This window comes from Fistularia commersonii, chromosome 13 (assembly GCF_037954325.1).
Source record: "Fistularia commersonii isolate RoL2024-O1a breed Wild chromosome 13, RoL_Fcom_v1.0, whole genome shotgun sequence".
NCBI classification, from domain to species: Eukaryota; Metazoa; Chordata; class Actinopteri; order Syngnathiformes; family Fistulariidae; genus Fistularia; species Fistularia commersonii.
Genome location: NC_141296.1, coordinates 10,591,684 through 10,609,414, shown reverse-complemented (window position 1 = coordinate 10,609,414; position 17,731 = coordinate 10,591,684). Strand labels below are relative to the sequence as shown.

General features: G+C 36.3%; 1 protein-coding gene across 1 annotated transcript; it reads right to left on the bottom strand.

Annotated features, from left to right (window-relative positions):
• Positions 1–1,051: 1,051 nt before the first annotated feature.
• Positions 1,052–17,128, bottom strand: klhl3 (kelch-like family member 3). The gene is made up of 15 exons (XM_086158015.1): positions 17,077–17,128; positions 15,579–15,704; positions 14,326–14,432; positions 14,093–14,214; positions 10,427–10,589; positions 10,006–10,115; positions 8,137–8,253; positions 7,910–8,059; positions 7,669–7,786; positions 6,505–6,702; positions 5,973–6,074; positions 5,739–5,867; positions 4,811–4,951; positions 4,520–4,663; positions 1,052–4,366 (listed from the first exon to the last, which is right to left on the bottom strand). The coding sequence occupies exons 1-15, from the start codon at positions 17,124–17,126 to the stop codon at positions 4,338–4,340; spliced, it is 1,806 nt and encodes a 601-aa protein (XP_086014141.1). The 5' UTR covers positions 17,127–17,128; the 3' UTR covers positions 1,052–4,337.
• Positions 17,129–17,731: the final 603 nt, after the last annotated feature.

Here is a 17,731-nt window from a genome sequence, read left to right as displayed (position 1 = left end):
TTTTATGTGTTTGGTATTTAAATGCATGTATGTATATGTGTATATGTATTGTTATATACATATATATATGCATACATACATATATATATACATAAATACATATATATATATATACACCTGAGTCTGTATATATGTATGCATATATATGTATATAAGTATGTTTGTATGTATATATGTACACATATAAATATAAATAATACATATAAACACACATATACATACATTAATATGTATGTATTTATTTATGTGTATATATGTGTATATGCACGCATGTAAATGTATATATGTGTATGTATGTATATACATATTTATGTATGTACATATACATATATATGTTAATGTATGTATATGTACATATGTATTATAAATGTATTTTTTACATTTATGTATTATATGCACATATACATGTACATATATATGTACATATATATTCATATATGTATGTTTCTATATATGTATATACATATGTATATATGAATGTGTATATGAATACATATCTATGTACATATGTATTTGTAGACGTATATGTATAAATATATATGATAAAAATATATACATATAACTATACATATTAAGGTATGTATGTATAAATATTTGAAGGTATGTATATGTATGTATATGTGAATGTATATAAATATGAATGTATCTAAATGTTTATAGATTTGTACCTGTATGTATGTATATATATATATATATGTATGTGTAAAATATGTATGTATATATATATATGTAGATTTGTGTACATATGTTTATCCTACTCACCAGGATGCTGGTTCTCACTCGGACTTCAGTTAACTTCGGGGCCACTTATAAATTGATTGTATTATATTTCTTTTATATTACACTTTTAATCAACAAGAACTCTCTAAAGATGTTACTGTAATGAATTATTAAATGGTTCTCAATTTTAATTAGATAGATTAGATAGCTGGAAATTCCTTTTTGCATCTAGTTAAGATCAAAGGTCCTCTCTGTGCTACTACTTATCTTCACTCCTGCTGTCATCCTCCAGTTAAATGGTTAAAAAATGGAAAAACAAACACATGATATTGATGCATTTAGGTGGCATTTGGTTTTTAATTTCACATTGCAGATTTTCGTGGAAATGGATTCTAACATTAAGTGTGACCCGCAATATATCAACATCAAGAAGCATTAAGTTTACAGTATCTGCTCTTTATGGAGTCTGGAAAAATAATACCAAACAATATGAAGACAAGGAAATTAGGGAATGTAGAGATTATCTCACTGGGATGTCCAGCGAGGTCTGGAGCCATCAGTTGCATCTGTTGACTATCTCCATGAAGAGGTGGTCAGAAGCCAGGAATGACCTCCCACTTCGGCCAGTTAAGACATTTCAGCCCTTGTATATCTTATTGGATACTCTTCGATTTCTCCTGATTTTTTTTTTCAAGAAAATCATTGCCCCATTCAATAGGGTAATGGTTTTCATTGTGATACCAAAATATACAAACACACACACACGCGCGCGCACACACACACACACATATGCATCACAGTGCTGTTCAAAGTTGCAGATTGTGCTTGAAGCTTGAAATGATATTTTTTCCTTCTCCTTTGTAAATCAAATAAAACTTGGCAGCTATTGGGAAAAAAAATTCAATCATCTACATCAACTGCCTGTACAAAACTGGTCTTTCTCTTTTGCAAGACTGAGACTGTCTTTAAAAATATAAATATATACATACATATATAACTATATATAACTATATATATATACACGTATATATATATGTATATATATCATATATGTATATCACACACACATATGTATATTTGTATACATATATACACACATATAGATGCATATATTTATATATACACACACACACACACACACATATATATATATATATATATATATATATAAAACCACACATATATATGCATAAATACATATATGTGTGTATATATAGATACGTAAATATATATATATGTATATATCACACATATAAACTTACATACATAAGTATGTTTTTATATACACATGTATGTATATATAGACACACATACATATATACCTATATATGTAGCAATATATATACACATATACATACATGTGTATATAAATACATATCTATATATCATATATTTCACACACATATGTACATATATGTATATATCACACATACAGTACATACATACATATGTGTATATACATATATATATATATATACTTGTATGTGTAATATACATATATATTTACACATGTATATGTGTGTATGCTTGTATGTACACACACACACATATATATATATATATATATACATTATTATGTATATCATATAGATATGTATATTGCTGATGTAGAATATACATATTATCTGTATTATCTACACATATATATATGCATATATGTAAATCATACATGTATGTATGTGCATATAATGCTTATCGCTAAGTTAAAAGTATAATACATGTTATCAAGAGTCACATTCCCAGTGGAGGATTTACATGTAAGAACCTCAGAAGTCCTTTTAAATGAGCAAAGATAGGTCTTGCTTGCATATCAGGGCTGGCTAATGCAGTCTGCTGATAGATATCCAACAGTATCTATGACTAAATATCCTAACTCTAGTAAGGAGTTTTTATCCTCCTGTGAGAATTGTGATATAGAACGTTTGGATCTACACATTCTTGCTTGTTAAAAATGTGGTCTTTATTACAATAAAACAAGCAAAATCTACAATTCCAGTTAAATCAATAAGAAATAATAAACTACTTTTTTGTGCCAAAAATAAAGATGAATTTTTCTTTTAAATGCAGCATCATTTTAATAATTGGAAGTTATTAAAAAATGTTCTACACTTCATTTTATAACACTTGTCTTGGCCAAATTCTCTTACCATCTTATTTTTTAAAATTGGAAATGTGACTCCCATGTTACTCTTGGCAATAAACAATCATGGTCTACAATCTGAGACAAAAACCGCAATTGTAAAAAAATGGTTGAAAATGGTTGAATTTCAACATTTTTAAAGTCTAACAAGATGATAATATTAGATACATATCAATACAGCATCAGAACCTGCAGTCTCTGACATCCTGCTTTTATCAGGTGACTTAAATGCCAACAGATCTCTATGTTGGTTGAGCCTTTCATTTATCAGCTAAACATACAAAACATTGTATTTGGTTGAGGACACTGTGAATTGATTAACAGACTATAGAACCATGGTCCAAAAAATCTCCAACCTGTATCATCGTTCCTCACACTATATACAGTTGAATTTCTACAGTGCATTTTGACACATTTTATACACATTTGACCAAATAATCCACTCATTTTTTCACTGGCATATAAAAACATTTTGCTTTAGCATAATGCTAATCATTGCCACATTTTGTTTTAATTAACGCTGAAATTATTGGCAATTCTGCAGGGATGTTAAATGTTCTGGTGAGAAACCTCGGCTGAACTGATCAATGATCCAGTTTCTAAGTGGTGGCGCGCCGGCCATCGGGCCATCAGTGCACATTCGGGGCATCAGTAGTGAGACAACAAATAAACCCAGTCCTGCCATGTTGCATTGCATCGAGGCAGTGGTTCTGAACCTCTGAAGACAGTTTACAGACATCTCTTATAAGATCCTTGATTAGCAAATTTCTACAGGCACCACTCTGGGTCCAAGCCTCTCTTGGACCAAAATGATCTTTGTTTTGGCAGCTGCTGAATGTCGGGATCACAGTCTGATTCAGTTTCCCACAACACCGTTGATTTTCTAATGTTCATACAAACAAGATACTCAGGGAAGTGTGATGATTTTAAAAATTGCACTGCGCTTCTCCAGGTCTGCAACAGCCGATCACATGGCAGGGCTATGGTTCGGTGAATTTCCTAGCTAGGTTGGTAACTTTTCTGCAGCTGGTTGATTTGAAAGGTTAATAGGATGAATTATTTTTGTAAGCTGGTGTTTTAGTACTCAGTCAGATCGCCAGAGGAGGAAGGAAAGTGAACCTCATCTTTTGAAGCAGTTACATCTCCCTCCAAGCTGACATATCCCGGATTGAGAAATTTGCAGACTGAGTGCCTGCTAGGTGCTTGGCATTTAAGCAGTCTCTTCATGGTACAATTCTTACAAGATATCTCTCCTGTAACTACTGCCCTTTCATCCAGTGCAAATAATTTCCTTAAAGGTCAAGGTCTTTCCGACCTCTTATTGAAACCTAGAGTGCATATATATCAGGCAGTGGGTATAGTCGAAAACACCCTTGATTGTGTCACCTTTTCCATTGGGACTGTTTGGACCAAAGACTTTTCTACATTTGGTCATCAACATCCAGATATCCATGCTGACGCTGCTGGAGCCCTGTGGTCATACAGGCCTGTCAATCACCGCCACTCCTGGAGGGAAAAAACATTGTGAGACAGACAAAACAGACAAAAGGGCATTGACAGAGAGGGAGCGGCCGCTTCATTAGGAGGTTCAATGCAGGAATTTGTGTTCAGTAAAATGCAAAGTTACTTTCTTGGTGTGACACCATGTTTTGTTCTTACCTGCGTAGCTGCGTCCGTTGCTCATGTTGGTGGGAATGAGGCTCCACATGTCAGCGGCTGGGTTGTAGAATTCTACAGAGGACAAATTGCAAGAACCATCGTCTCCTCCAATCACGTAGAGCAGGCCATTTATTGCGCACACACCTTAACAAGAGAACAATACAAATTGAAAAAATGACTGGGTTAATACATTTCTTGCATTTGCCAATGTTTGTGTTCATAAGAACATGCATAAGAAGTCAGGTGACAGGAACTGCTCTTTTAAGTGTAAGTCAGTATGTGTTTTCTAACCTGCATTTCGCCGACACATATTCATGTCACAGACCAGTCTCCATGTGTTGTTCTGTGGGTCATACACCTCGACACTCTTCCTCACAAGGGGCCCATCATGTCCTCCTGCTGCATACAGTTGACCTCCTAGGACCCCCACACCTTCAAACACAAATACAAAAAGCATTGTATTGTAGTGTTGTAACATTAATTGCTGAATTTGTACATTTAAATCACTTGCACTGTTCAGCAGAATGGTGGCTTAAGGTTGTATGAAGGGTTTTAATGATTTCTACATTTAATAAAGGATAGGATCAGTACTGATGATATACAGACTAACTGAGAGCCTGGTTCAGATCTGTAGTTCTGTGCAGTTAAGACTTGCACCACCAGGTGGTAATGGTTTTCCACAGGGAAATAACATGCATTTGCAACAATTGAAAGCATGTACTGTGTGGTTTCCTAAAATTAAATTATGTAGTACATCAATTACCCGAAGGGTAATTACAAAATAGAATTGGGAAAAGCATAAGTGGCATAAAGAGCAGAATTGAGATGAAAACAAAATGTGCCTGCACTATTTTTGCTAAGACATTTTTTGATCAAATGGTTATGTAAATCCCCAATCTGAATTGAATAATACAAATATTACACTCACACAGTTGAGATTATTTTCTGAAGGTATAAAAAGCATAAAACCATCACCACAATAGGCCCTTTTTCATCATGTTCTTTTTTTAATTTTACAAATGACCTGAAATTTTGTTTCAGGAATTTTTTTTCAAATTTTTGCGAACTCAAAGTAATGTTTTACCAAATTTCGAATGGTGTTTCTCTTAAACAAATAAGACAGTAAAAAAAAATGCAGTATGTGGGTTTTATGTCTATACATATACATACAGACACACACTTATGTACGGTATGTACGTGTGTGTGTATGTGTGTGTACCTGCACCACTACGCCGTGTGCTCATGTCTGCTACATAACACCACTGATCTGTGACAGGGTCATATTCTTCGACTGTGCTGAGACACTGACGAGACGCTCCATCATAACCTCCTACTGCATAAAGCTTCCCTGCAAAGTTGTCACAAAAGCATACGTCAGTGTGATTATCATAACAGAGCTTTAAAAACTTTAAAAAAAAGGAAATAAATATTTGATAAAACTCTGAGGACCAACCATCAACTACCCCTACACCCACACTGCTGCGGCGGGTGTTCATGGAAGCTACATAGATCCATTCGTTGTTTTTGTGATTGTAGGCTTCCACTGTAGATAGACCTGCAGGAGTGACACAGTGCAGAGGAGGACACAAGCAATAAACAAATACAGGGCTGGACCATCACAGAAAATGTATATTTAGAGGTGAAGGAAGAGAAAAGAAAAATAACAGTCAGGAGCTCTGACAAATTGTTCCCTCAGAAAAAAATACTCTGAACTACTACATCAACAGATGATATTCGGCTCACAAATTTACCAAAGGCTTTCCTCCTTTAGCCAAGAACCTCGATCCCTGGTTACCACAAAGTGTTCTCATATCTCAAAATCCATCAAAGTTAAAATGAATTTTAAAAATAATAACCCTGAGCTTCAATGAGACAAAAAAAAATCCTTGTTATAAATATAGAAAATGCTTATCATCAACAAATGACCGCTATACTTCACTGACAACAGGTGTTTAAGAAATAGTTAAGTGTGTGTTCACATATACCTATGCTTCCATTAAAGCCTCCCACAGCGTACAACAAATCGCCTAGCACAGCAGCTCCCAGTGTGCTGCGTCTTTCCTGCATACTCGCCACTGCGCACCACTGATCCCGGGCGCCTTCGTACACATCCACCGTTCTCTCCCGCAATGAACTGTTGAAACCTCCAACTGCAAATACTCGGCCCGCCATGGAAACAACACCTACAGGAATGTGCAGGAGGAAAGAAGAAACAGCTTTACTGCAGAGATATCTACTCTGTGTACTACTGACTAGGTCATTCATAGGGGTGAGGTTGTCAGGAGATGACATCTGCTTTTAAGGTAAAAGGGGGACTATTGGATTTAAAAATAAAAAAATCCAAAGATATCCAAGACAGGAAACTATGCAGCATTCTCTGAATGCATACGTGAGGGTTGAGAATCAAAACTATAATGCTGAAACTGCTGACAAAACAGGGCAATGTATGATGAAGGTTATCAGCAAATGAAAAACTGAAACAGCTGTTTTAATATGGGCTTGTGGAGGAAAAATAACTGTACAACATTGCAAAGGGGGCTGGAGGAGGTTCTAATGATTTTTTTCAGAAATGATCGATGACACATTTTGACGTGACCTTACTGTCTTCATCCAGACATGAAATTTTTGCCACTATACACAGTAACAGCATAGCTCAAGATATTGGGGTACTTTTGAGGGATCAGAGCACTACTGGTTTTCAACATACCGAAATGTAGTCCCTTAAAAATTAATTCAGAGTGATGCTATTTGAAATGTGTTTTTGAAAAAACACTGGGTATGTAACTATTCGGAAATGTCTCTTCTCCAGTAGATAACAGACATCTATTATCTTCTGCTTATCCTGCACTTAGGATCAACGGGACAATGGAGCCTATTCCAGCTGTCATTGGGCGAGAGGAAGGCCCTGGACCGGTCGCCAGACGATTCCCAGGGCCATATATAGAGACAAACAACCATTCACTCTCTGATTCACATTGCTTCTCCTATCTATAAGTAAACTCCTCTTTGCAGCTCCTGCACCCTTTCCTTATTTCAGTTAATAATTTAATATAACTAATATTAACTTCTGGAATCTTGACTCATTCACATCCATGCTCATTGACCAACCAGTCTAAAATGGAACAGATTAACTAACAGATCAAACTAACCTGCCCGACAACGTCTTGAAGGAAGGTCAGCCACTTGGTACCATCGATCTTCCTGGAAGTCATAACACTCCACACTACGGATGGCTTTAGGAGCCTGACCTCCCACCACTAGCATCACCTGTGACACACGGGTTTGCCAATGAATCAAAGCAGTTTTGATTGACAAAAGAGTTCGTGCAGAGGATTTATTTGAAAAGTCTGGGAAAAGTGTACGTAAAAGAACGTGTATGTGTTTATGGACCTTTGGGATGCTGATTGGCGTTCGTGGCCGGGTTCTGTCTGTCTTGATAAGGTGCCGCTGGTCAGCAGGCATTAGGTGATACTTCATAGCTTCTATAAGAAAGTCTTTGCAGGTGTTGTTGTTCTTTATCAAGGCTTCTTCCTCCACGATCTGAAACAAAAACACTTTTCAGACAGGGTTCATTTTTTATGTAATATTGTATTTTTTTTTTTTTTATATTTTTTTACCTGTACCAGGTAGTCTCTGGATAGTAGTGGGAGTCTTACATGCTCCATCAATTTGGGCATGTGCTCCAGACGAGTTGGCTTGTCATACTTTATCCAAGCTATCATGGCCTCAAACACCTGGAGAGGGAATGGAGAACGTTGTAAGGCAGCTGTGACATAACAAGCTACAACAGATGAAGGAACTCACAATCTATGAGAAGAAAGACCAGTAAAATAATCTAATTTTCACAGTTTCACAAACTTTTCAAACTGTTCTCATTAATTACTTTGTTTGAAACAATGTTTGGTGTCAATCTGATGTGGGATTAAATAATATTAATCTCACAGAATGTAGAGACAAACACATTAGAGCCTCCGTCAGGTGTATAAACGGGGGGCGCTAAAAATCCATTACTCCTGCAACTACATTACAGAGAGTTGTTCTGTTCCCCCTGCCCCATTTTAAATGATTGGTCAATGGAAATAAATAAAGTAATAGAATAAAAATCGCTCAGATAATTTTTGCGGATAGAATCTGCTTTATGAAAACAAATTAAACAATTTTTATCTATTCACGCACTCTCATTTGGAATGAGAAAGTTATTAGCATCACTTACTTGATAAGGGAAACAGTGAATTAATCAGAGCTGGATTAAGCTCCTCCCTAATATACGACCTTCTTCCTCTCAGACAACGGCAGAGCCTAAGCTGTCAAATAGTATCCTTACGCATTAAAACACTGCACAGATTGTTGATACTGCGCTTGAAGGAGGACATCTGCATGAGAGAAAGGAGATACCTTTGACCAACACCCTGTTCTAACCAAAAACAGGGTTTGGTAGTGATGTCGAGGCTTCTCTAAAACCTGCTGCTACAAATTCATCAGTTTACACGTGCCCTCACTTGCAAATAAAGAGTCTCTCTTAAAGACAAAAGCATAATCCATGAAGAAAGACCACTTAAGAAACCTATTCAAGCTTCAAGAGATGCGGGTTTCTAATCTCGATTAAAAAAAAAACAAAAAAAAAAAACACAAGCTTAATTTATCTTAGGATTTAGTGAAAATGTACAGTAAAACTAGGACCACTAATAACAGGGGTTACTTGTGTTTAATTTTTGTATTTGGAAAAACTCTTGGCACATTCTCAAGGTGTGAAATTGTGAAACACACCAATTAGTTGGGAATTTGAACTAGTATAGGCTGTTACAACGATGTAACATTGTTTTTGTTTTTGAGATAGAGCTTTTCATTTAATGAAGATCTCAAAGGAAACGGTTAAACAGTGGTGAATGTTGTAGATGGATTATGAAAATAGGTTTCTCATTCCACACAGGAGTTATTTTTAATTTCAAGGTTATGCAGAGGAATTATTAGGATCAACTGGCCAGCAATCTGTGGACCACCAGCAGGTAGGGATTAGAATCCTTAACAAGCTTTAGATGTCAGTATTTCAAATATATTCAAAGTGGTGGCAGACAAAAGTGATTGATGAAAAAGTCTTTATCCTAATTAAAAAGGAACAATGCACTGATTCTTGTTGGACCTGGTTATTAGCCAAAATTCAGCATCCCTAGGTATCATCAGCTGATGATGTCAAAGTCATAGTCAAAGTCAACTTTATTGTCAATACTGCCATACATTCACACGTACTGAGCATTGAAATAGTGTTACTCTAAGCCCCACGGTGCAAAAGTACAAAAAATCATAAATAATTTGTCACAGAAAACAAGTTATGCTGAGTAAGTTATGGTTAAGGTGCAATTTATTTTGATTTGGTTTAAAAACGACAGCAGTACTAAGCTGAGGAAGATGGAAATAACAGTATGAAAATAAGTCTCCCACAGATTTTGACCCAAAAGCAAAATATTTATGTAAGAGCTGTGTCTCACCTTCTCCTCTGTGGACACAGTGAGTTTGTCGCTGGAGATTAGGTTGCACACCTGCTGCAGAGACAGTCCCAGAAACTCCTCTCCCTGTACCACATCAGCAAAATGCTGCTCTGAGAGAACAAGACGAATTGCAATATTAACAATGCACACATATATGGTTTTAAAGTCCTGCAACATAGTCCAGGCTGAAATTTTTTCATGTGCAACTGTTTTTACAGTGCTATAATAAGAAGTATTTGGCCTAATATATCAATATTCCTGATTCATGATCTTTTCAAAGTTTCTGAACTTTTACTTGTTTAATCATTTTTTCCACAACAGGTAGAAATATATTACAGAAAAGTACCACCACTTATCCTGGAGCATTAACTGAGGGGCAGGTGACTCAAAAGTATATGGTTGAGAGTGGCAGATAGCTTACCGGCATATGTGTGGGCCTGATTGAGAAGTTGTGTACATGTATGCAAGTCAGCGAAGGCTCTGATGCCCAGACAGTTGGTGGGATGAAGCTGAGACTGCAGGAACTCACAACAAACCTGGCGAACATCCATAAGTTGGAGGAGACTTGCTGCTGGCAGCAGAACCTGCAAAGAGTAGGTTTGTCTTATCCTTTTTTCCCCCCACATCAACATCATATGCCATGACCTTCAGAGACATTAGGTGTGAAAATATCGAGAGTTTTGTTGAATTAAAATCAAATGAGCTTCTCCTGGAATGATGGTAGGTTATCAGTGAGGGAATTAATATTTTGGGGTAAACTATAACTGTGAAAGAATCGATGATCCTCCTCAAAGGAGAAATTCCAAAAAAGGAACTGTATAATTTCATTGGTTTCTAAACCCGTGGTTAATAATCCTTCCCTGTTGCACCCTGCTAGATCTTTAAGGGGTTAAATCAGTTAAATCAAAGGCGGGATTGTGATTCTTTTAAACCCCAAACTAAGTTGGAAGCCATCAGAACAACAGGAAACTGTGAATTTGGCAAGTGCAATGTTGACTGGGTGATGCTAACAATGATGACAATGTTGCTCTTTGAGAGGTCACACCACTTTCACTAATTCGGATCAATTTGACAGTCTCTGTCTGCCTCTTGAACTCTGCATTTACTCATCCTCAAAATTGTGTGGTGTGACCGTCGCCCCTTTGCACAGTACCCCATTCACCTTCTGTCTACTAATACCAGTTAAAATAGACAGGATTTGTCCAGGATCACAACCCAGGAGACAAGCATAAAAATTAACTCTCGCTGGAGATGGGCGAGGCAGTTCCAGATTATATTGAGCAGGGAGCTCATATCATCATCATAATGTAAACTTGTACACACACAGACACTGTATGCAAAACAACCAAGATGCATGATTTACAAAATGAAATTCTGGGCAAAACACATCAGTATCTATGAATGTGTGAGTTAATACCACATGATTTCATTCAACCCTCATTGTTGGTTGTAGATAAGCATTATCAGTCCACCTGGGAGACTTACTTGTTTGGCTCAGAATTAAGTTGTAGTTTTTTTTTTTTTTTTAATTAAGATTTAGAACAGGCACAGTTTGTATTCTCTTATAGTAATGCTTGTCTTATCTAGATTTACAATTTTATCAAACTTCCCAAGATTTAATCTAATTTCTTTGAAAGATAGATGACAGAAGTGTTGCTTTTACCAATACAGTAATAATATTCAAGAGCATTCCTTGAAATATGGATGACAGAATTTTTTGTTTGTATTTTGGATACTTCCTTAAGCCCTTAGAGCTTAAAAAAAAAAAAAAAACGTTATACCCAATGTAAACAATCCAAAGTATTTTTAATGTAATCTTCCACTGACTGTCTTCACCCTGTCTCTATTCTTTTCTCTCACCCATTGTCTGTGAGATATGAATGCCAATAATGCAACAAACAAAGAACAAAAGCATTTCAAACCCCTCAGGCCAAGATACATACCGTAGTAAGCAGAGGAATGAATTTAGGCGAAGACTGGCTGACACAGGCTTGCATGTGGACGCATTACATTATCCATTCTCTCTGTATTACGGTGTATTTCTGTAACAAACAACTTGACTAGTGCATGGTTCAAATTCTGGCCTGACACAATTATACTACAGCTTTTCCTGAACGACTTTGTAATGTGGCCCCCGGTTGAAGAACATTTGCAATGGGTACTATAGTGTGTGTGACCTTATGGTTTCGGAATCAGACACCTTGAGCTTCTCATTCATGACTAAAATGCAATAGCCATTATCATCAATAAAGCACAACAGTATTTGATAGTTAACGAAAATCTGTATACATATCTAAATACTTACAAAAGCATCTAAAACCATTAGAACGCTTTTACAAGTATTCAATATTTATAATGCCCGTGTTCTGTAACACCACTGACACTTGATTTCTGTGTTTACAGAAAAATGTCATTCACCACCACAAACATGAATCTGAAAACATTCCTGCAACTCGAGGAATTGGATTTTGAAAGCAGTACTAGTAGTAGTTTAGTGTGGTTTTCCTCAGATGTTATCAACTTTATGCCACAATTACAGACGCTGAAAAGGTTGAAATGAACATAAGCTGAAATCAGTTTAAATCACTTCATCTCCCAAATAATCTGTCTTAACAATGAAACAAACAAGAACCGGCCTGTAAATTTACACTGCAGCAGACATACGACTTGTAACATCAACAGCATCAGTGTTTTAAATGAGCTTCTTTTCTGTTTTTGGTTGTCCTGTTAACAGACTATAGCTTGGCACCATGACCACCTTTCCTGCCAACTCAGTGTCAGGCCCTTCTTAATTTTATGCAAGCAGCAAAGCATAACATCCAAACAATTCTTAAACCACAAATCACTTGCATCCAAGAGTCAATAAAAACACTTAACGCAGCACATGGGGTTTAAATTTCATTATCAGAGCATGAAACCAAAAATGAGTAAGTAACCACACAAGATACTAGTTTAAAAACACATTACACATTCATAAGCTGGCCAATCAGATAGGCACACTGCTAACAGTGGGAGGATTTCCTGTCTCTCTCCATGTACACTTCCTCTCCTAATAATCAGAGGAAGCATCCAGGCTGCAACATCAACCGTTTATTCAACCATGTCTCGAAGCCATGCAGCTACCAGGAGTCAATGCCATGATTATAAACAAGACCCCTAACCTGTCCTTTCATGGCATAGCTGCACTCCCAAGCATTTCCAGGCCCTCTATTTCTTGTGGCAAATATTTGGTTCTTAAGTGGGTTTGTTCTGACCAGTCTGAAAATTAAGTCAGGATGAATGACAAGTGAATGCGTTTAAAAAAAAAAAAAAAAACTTGGGTAAAAAGAATGGCATCTTTAAAATCATCAGACAGTAAATTGAGTAATCATGCCGTCCCTTTATTTCTAATTCTGCCTAGGACGTAGAATTTAAATATTATATGTTGTTTTCTTCTCTTTTTTTTTTTTTTTTTTTTTTTTTTTTACAGTCCATGCCACATTGACAATCTTTTAACAAGCTCATTTTACATTGGAGCTGCTGCATGAACATTTCATGTAGCCTGTACTTACAAAATTCATGTAAATTTTAAATATTGTTGGCTCTTTGTCAATCATATTTTTTGGACATTAACTTTTAATAATTGATTTTTTATTATTATTATGATTGTTAACTAAACTTCACTAAGATTTGTTTTAAAAAAGGCTCAAACAGGACTAAATAATTTTAATTAGTGGTTTTGTGACCTGCAAACCTACATATATTATTCAGAGGAAAACGCTATTTTGGATTAAACAGTGGGAACAGAAACATTTGACAGAAATCTAATTTACTGATTTGAAATGCTACACTCAAGTAAACTCCCAGTTTTCTTTATAAAAACATAAATCCTTAAAATGAACAACAGGTAAAAAGAGTTAAAAGAACTATAGAGTATAGAAAAAATCTGAATACAAGGGAATGTGAGATAAGATGAGCCTGCTGAAATCCTTCTAAGACATCAGTAAAGTACCACAAAGGCCACTATAAACAAACAAAACAAAATGACAACATAAAGTACTTTTTCCACTCCGACTTCTACTTTCTTAAGTACTAAAGACAACCTCACCTGTACGTTGTCCTCTGTGACCTCTATCTCGGCTGTATAGATGTAATCGACAAGTTTTCTTAGCGTGTGTCCGTCCACCTCTCTGATTACCACCTGATGAGCCTTGCTTTCACTCATTTCACCTGCAAAATAAAAAAAATAAAAAAAACACACACACCATCAAAATCCCAAAGCACATACACACTATATGTGAATAACTTGTATGTAACAAGCAAAGGACAACATGAGTTCACCTGTGAACATGGCCCAGAAGTAAGGGCTGCAGGAGGCCAAGACCACCCTGTGAGCTGGTACCTCGACACTTCCTGCCACGAGCTGGACATCACACAGCATTTTTTTACTGAATGATGATGGGAGACAGAAAAAGTATTATAAAGCTAATATAACATGTTGCCTTCATAATTTTAGATAAATTGTCTGAAAAAAAAGTGCATGGGGACACTGGAAAAAAAATCCAAATCCTTAATGCCATTTTATGCGATTACTGCAAATACCTGCTTGATATTCATATTGACTTCTTAGCTTTAATATAACGGGGAGGTTCATGACTCTTAAGTTCTGTCATTGTGTGGAGCTCTGATCATTGACCTCCCGGCATCTAGGTGGTCAATCAAAAATGTGATGTCCTAAATGCATCCGTAAGGTTATATATATATACACATCGCTGTATGAGAACACAGATATTTGATATCTGTTACAGACAGTACATTTGCTATTGTCTATTGCTATTTGCTCTTTGTGATAATGTTTCATGATTATTTTTACAAACAATTTACTTTTATTATATCAAGTTTGTGGTCTATATCAAAGTAGTATCTATACTATGGCAGACATTATGAACTACAGAGAATCACAAAGAACTTCAAAAAAAATAATAGTGGGAAATGCTTTAAAGAAATAGCTTGTAATAACCCATAATTACTGTAATATAACTTTTTTGTTTTTTGATTGGCTTGTTCTCTCCATGGTGCTCGAATAGCATATTTTACCCTTTGTGGCACTAATAAGAAAACTTCTTGACCTGAAGTTAAAAATGGGGCGTGGGAATATTGAGATACCAGCCGGCTCTAGCATGTACGGTATCATATAAAGCAGTGTGACCGAGGAAGCACTGTCAGAAAAGACTTGAAATGCAACACGTCTGCTGGCTACACTGACCTCTGGTTCGGAGAAGCCTCCATACAGCAAACACTAAAATCTCATACTTCTCCCACAAAGGTTTCCTTTTGTAGATTCTCAAGAAACTGTGGGCATGCAATGAAAGCACAAGGGTTTTGCTACCATTTTATCTGATTGAGCTGATTACCAGTACTCTCTGACAGATTTGTTCATTATTGAAATTCAGGCAGAAATTATGGATAAGCCAAAACAACCAAGAATGATTAATGTTATGAAAATTCAAATTGTTCTTGAAAAGATGACTCCAGTTTACTAAATCCATGTTTTCCGTGACATGTCAGCATGAAGACGAGAACGTGCAGCACACCTCCTCAGGTCATTCATCAGCTGGAAAGCTTTCCTTATGTGTGTCTTGGTGTAGGTGTGCATCCCTCCATTCACCATGTCCTCTGCTGACTCAGTGGTGTCGTTTGGATGTGGTGGAGTCACCGGACTGGTTAGACATAATGAGCATGTTAGATGTTATGGTTGACCTCTATGGGACACCATAAGAGAGTAACCATTCTGCAAAAGTGAAAGTCATTGAATTTTGTTTTGAAATTTTGGCTGTGACAACTAAGAACTAATTCCATTCGCATTTATCCTGCTTTTTATTTATCTATTTTTTAAATCAACCAATATGATTAAAGCGGATCACACTTACATAAAAGATTCATAAAAAAAATACAAAGATGTGTAAATAATAAAAAAACAGTAGGAGAATAATTAACAAAAAAAATATCTGATGAACTTCAGCTTAAAATTTAGGCTTGGCAGTTATGACCTCCAAAATAACAAAAAAATAAATGGTTAATTCTACCTATATCTTAGAATATGTTTTATACATTTTAAATGTGATGCATAACAGTGCATTCAAACCCCTAGAGTCAGTTAAGACATTTATTTAAAATTTTGTTGGTGTTGTTTTGTTTTTTTTATGCATTACCATTTCCCCCTTAGATTTACCTTCATACAGCGTCACTGCCACCACAGTTCTGACAGCAGTTGTCAAGCATTTAAATATGGATAATTTACATTTGGAAAACCAACTCCGTGCATTCTAATTTTCAAATATCAACAACCCTTTGGCTCATCATCTTTATACATCTGAACCTGTTGATTTGGTATTATTGGTGTCAAAACACTTTTTGTAGATCCCGGCCGTATTTCAGAGATTGTACTGAAATCCTGTGAGGGGTCAATAGAGACTTAAGTAGTGAATGATAATAAAATACATTTGTTTCAAGGGATTACTGCAATATTGGTCAAATATTTAGAAACAATAAAGTTATAACGTAAGGACAAGTCAAATGCTTTTACGTGGAAGAGCACAGATCCTTGCGGCACGTCGATTAAAAAAAAATAAATGATGAAAAGTTCTTTGCATTTACCCGTGCTTTAAGTTTAGCTCTACTTCAGCTCGAGATTTCACTTTGATGCTAATGTACGTTTGTGGACGCTATCGAGTATTCGCGTATATCATAGATTATCTCGTTGCTTAAAAAAAAGAAGCAATTTCAGGGCTACACCGATATTAAGCTCTCTGTTCAAAAGTATGCGGTCGACAATATGTTCTAGATGTCGACAGGTTAACTTGAGGGAAGTCAGCAACGTAAGTAAATCAGCTGGGAACCCAACGATGCTAGCTAACTTACCAAAGCTAATCAACAAAGCTAGCTTGAAGTCGTGGGCTGGGAGAAAGCTTTCTGAGCGTAAGCGGTGATGTCTACGGCTTTGGGATCAACTTGGGATAGAAACTGTCCAACAGACGTAGAATCAACGTGAATGCAGTCTTAGTAATTATCCCTACCGCTGAGTTAACTTACCCCAGCGACACATCGTCCATCCTCACGAAGTCAGGCACCACAGCAGGCATGAGTGCGGGGCTGAGCGGCCACACAGATCGTTTATAACCAAGACGAGTCACTCTGCCTCTAAATTACAGAAAACTACATAAGTAGCCAGTCATGTTCGAAATCCTAGCAGAGATCTGAAGAGCGGCAAAAGATGCTCTTGCGCCTTCTCCCCATCGCTTTTTTTATTTTTATTTTTTTAGGAATGGCAGTAAAGACATAAACACCACAGCTTTAATCTGGGATCCAACATACAGCAAACATATCATCAGAAATTATTCCGTACTGTCCCTAATATCAGAACTGACAAAGTAAAACATGGCAGACATAAGAGATCGATACATTTGATCTCCAAAACAAAAAGTAAATAGAGGGATTGTAGGAAGAGGAGGGTAAAGCACAGCAGGAAGGTTGCTGGCACCTAAAAACCCCGGATGCATCACTTGGTGAACTTGATTCATTTTCATTTCAGATTCAACTTTGTAGCACTGACAAATAATAGTGAGATTTGTTTGTAAGGCTTACCATCTCTGGCACTGAAATAAATATGATGGATGAGTACCTTGACAGGTTGAGACCAATGACAGCTGGGATAAGCCCCAGTCCCACTGTGACCCTGATAAACGGC

Coding starts and splice junctions, on each gene's coding strand:
- klhl3 (XM_086158015.1), bottom strand. CDS start 17,126: ATGCCTGCTGTGGTGCCTGACTTCGTGAGGATGGACGATGTGTCGCTG. Junction 15,705..17,076: donor ATGGACGATGTGTCGCTGGG/GTAAGTTAACTC, acceptor ATGTCTAACCAG/TCCGGTGACTCCACCACATC. Junction 4,952..5,738: donor CACACGGCGTAGTGGTGCAG/GTACACACACAT, acceptor TTGTGTTTGAAG/GTGTGGGGGTCCTAGGAGGT.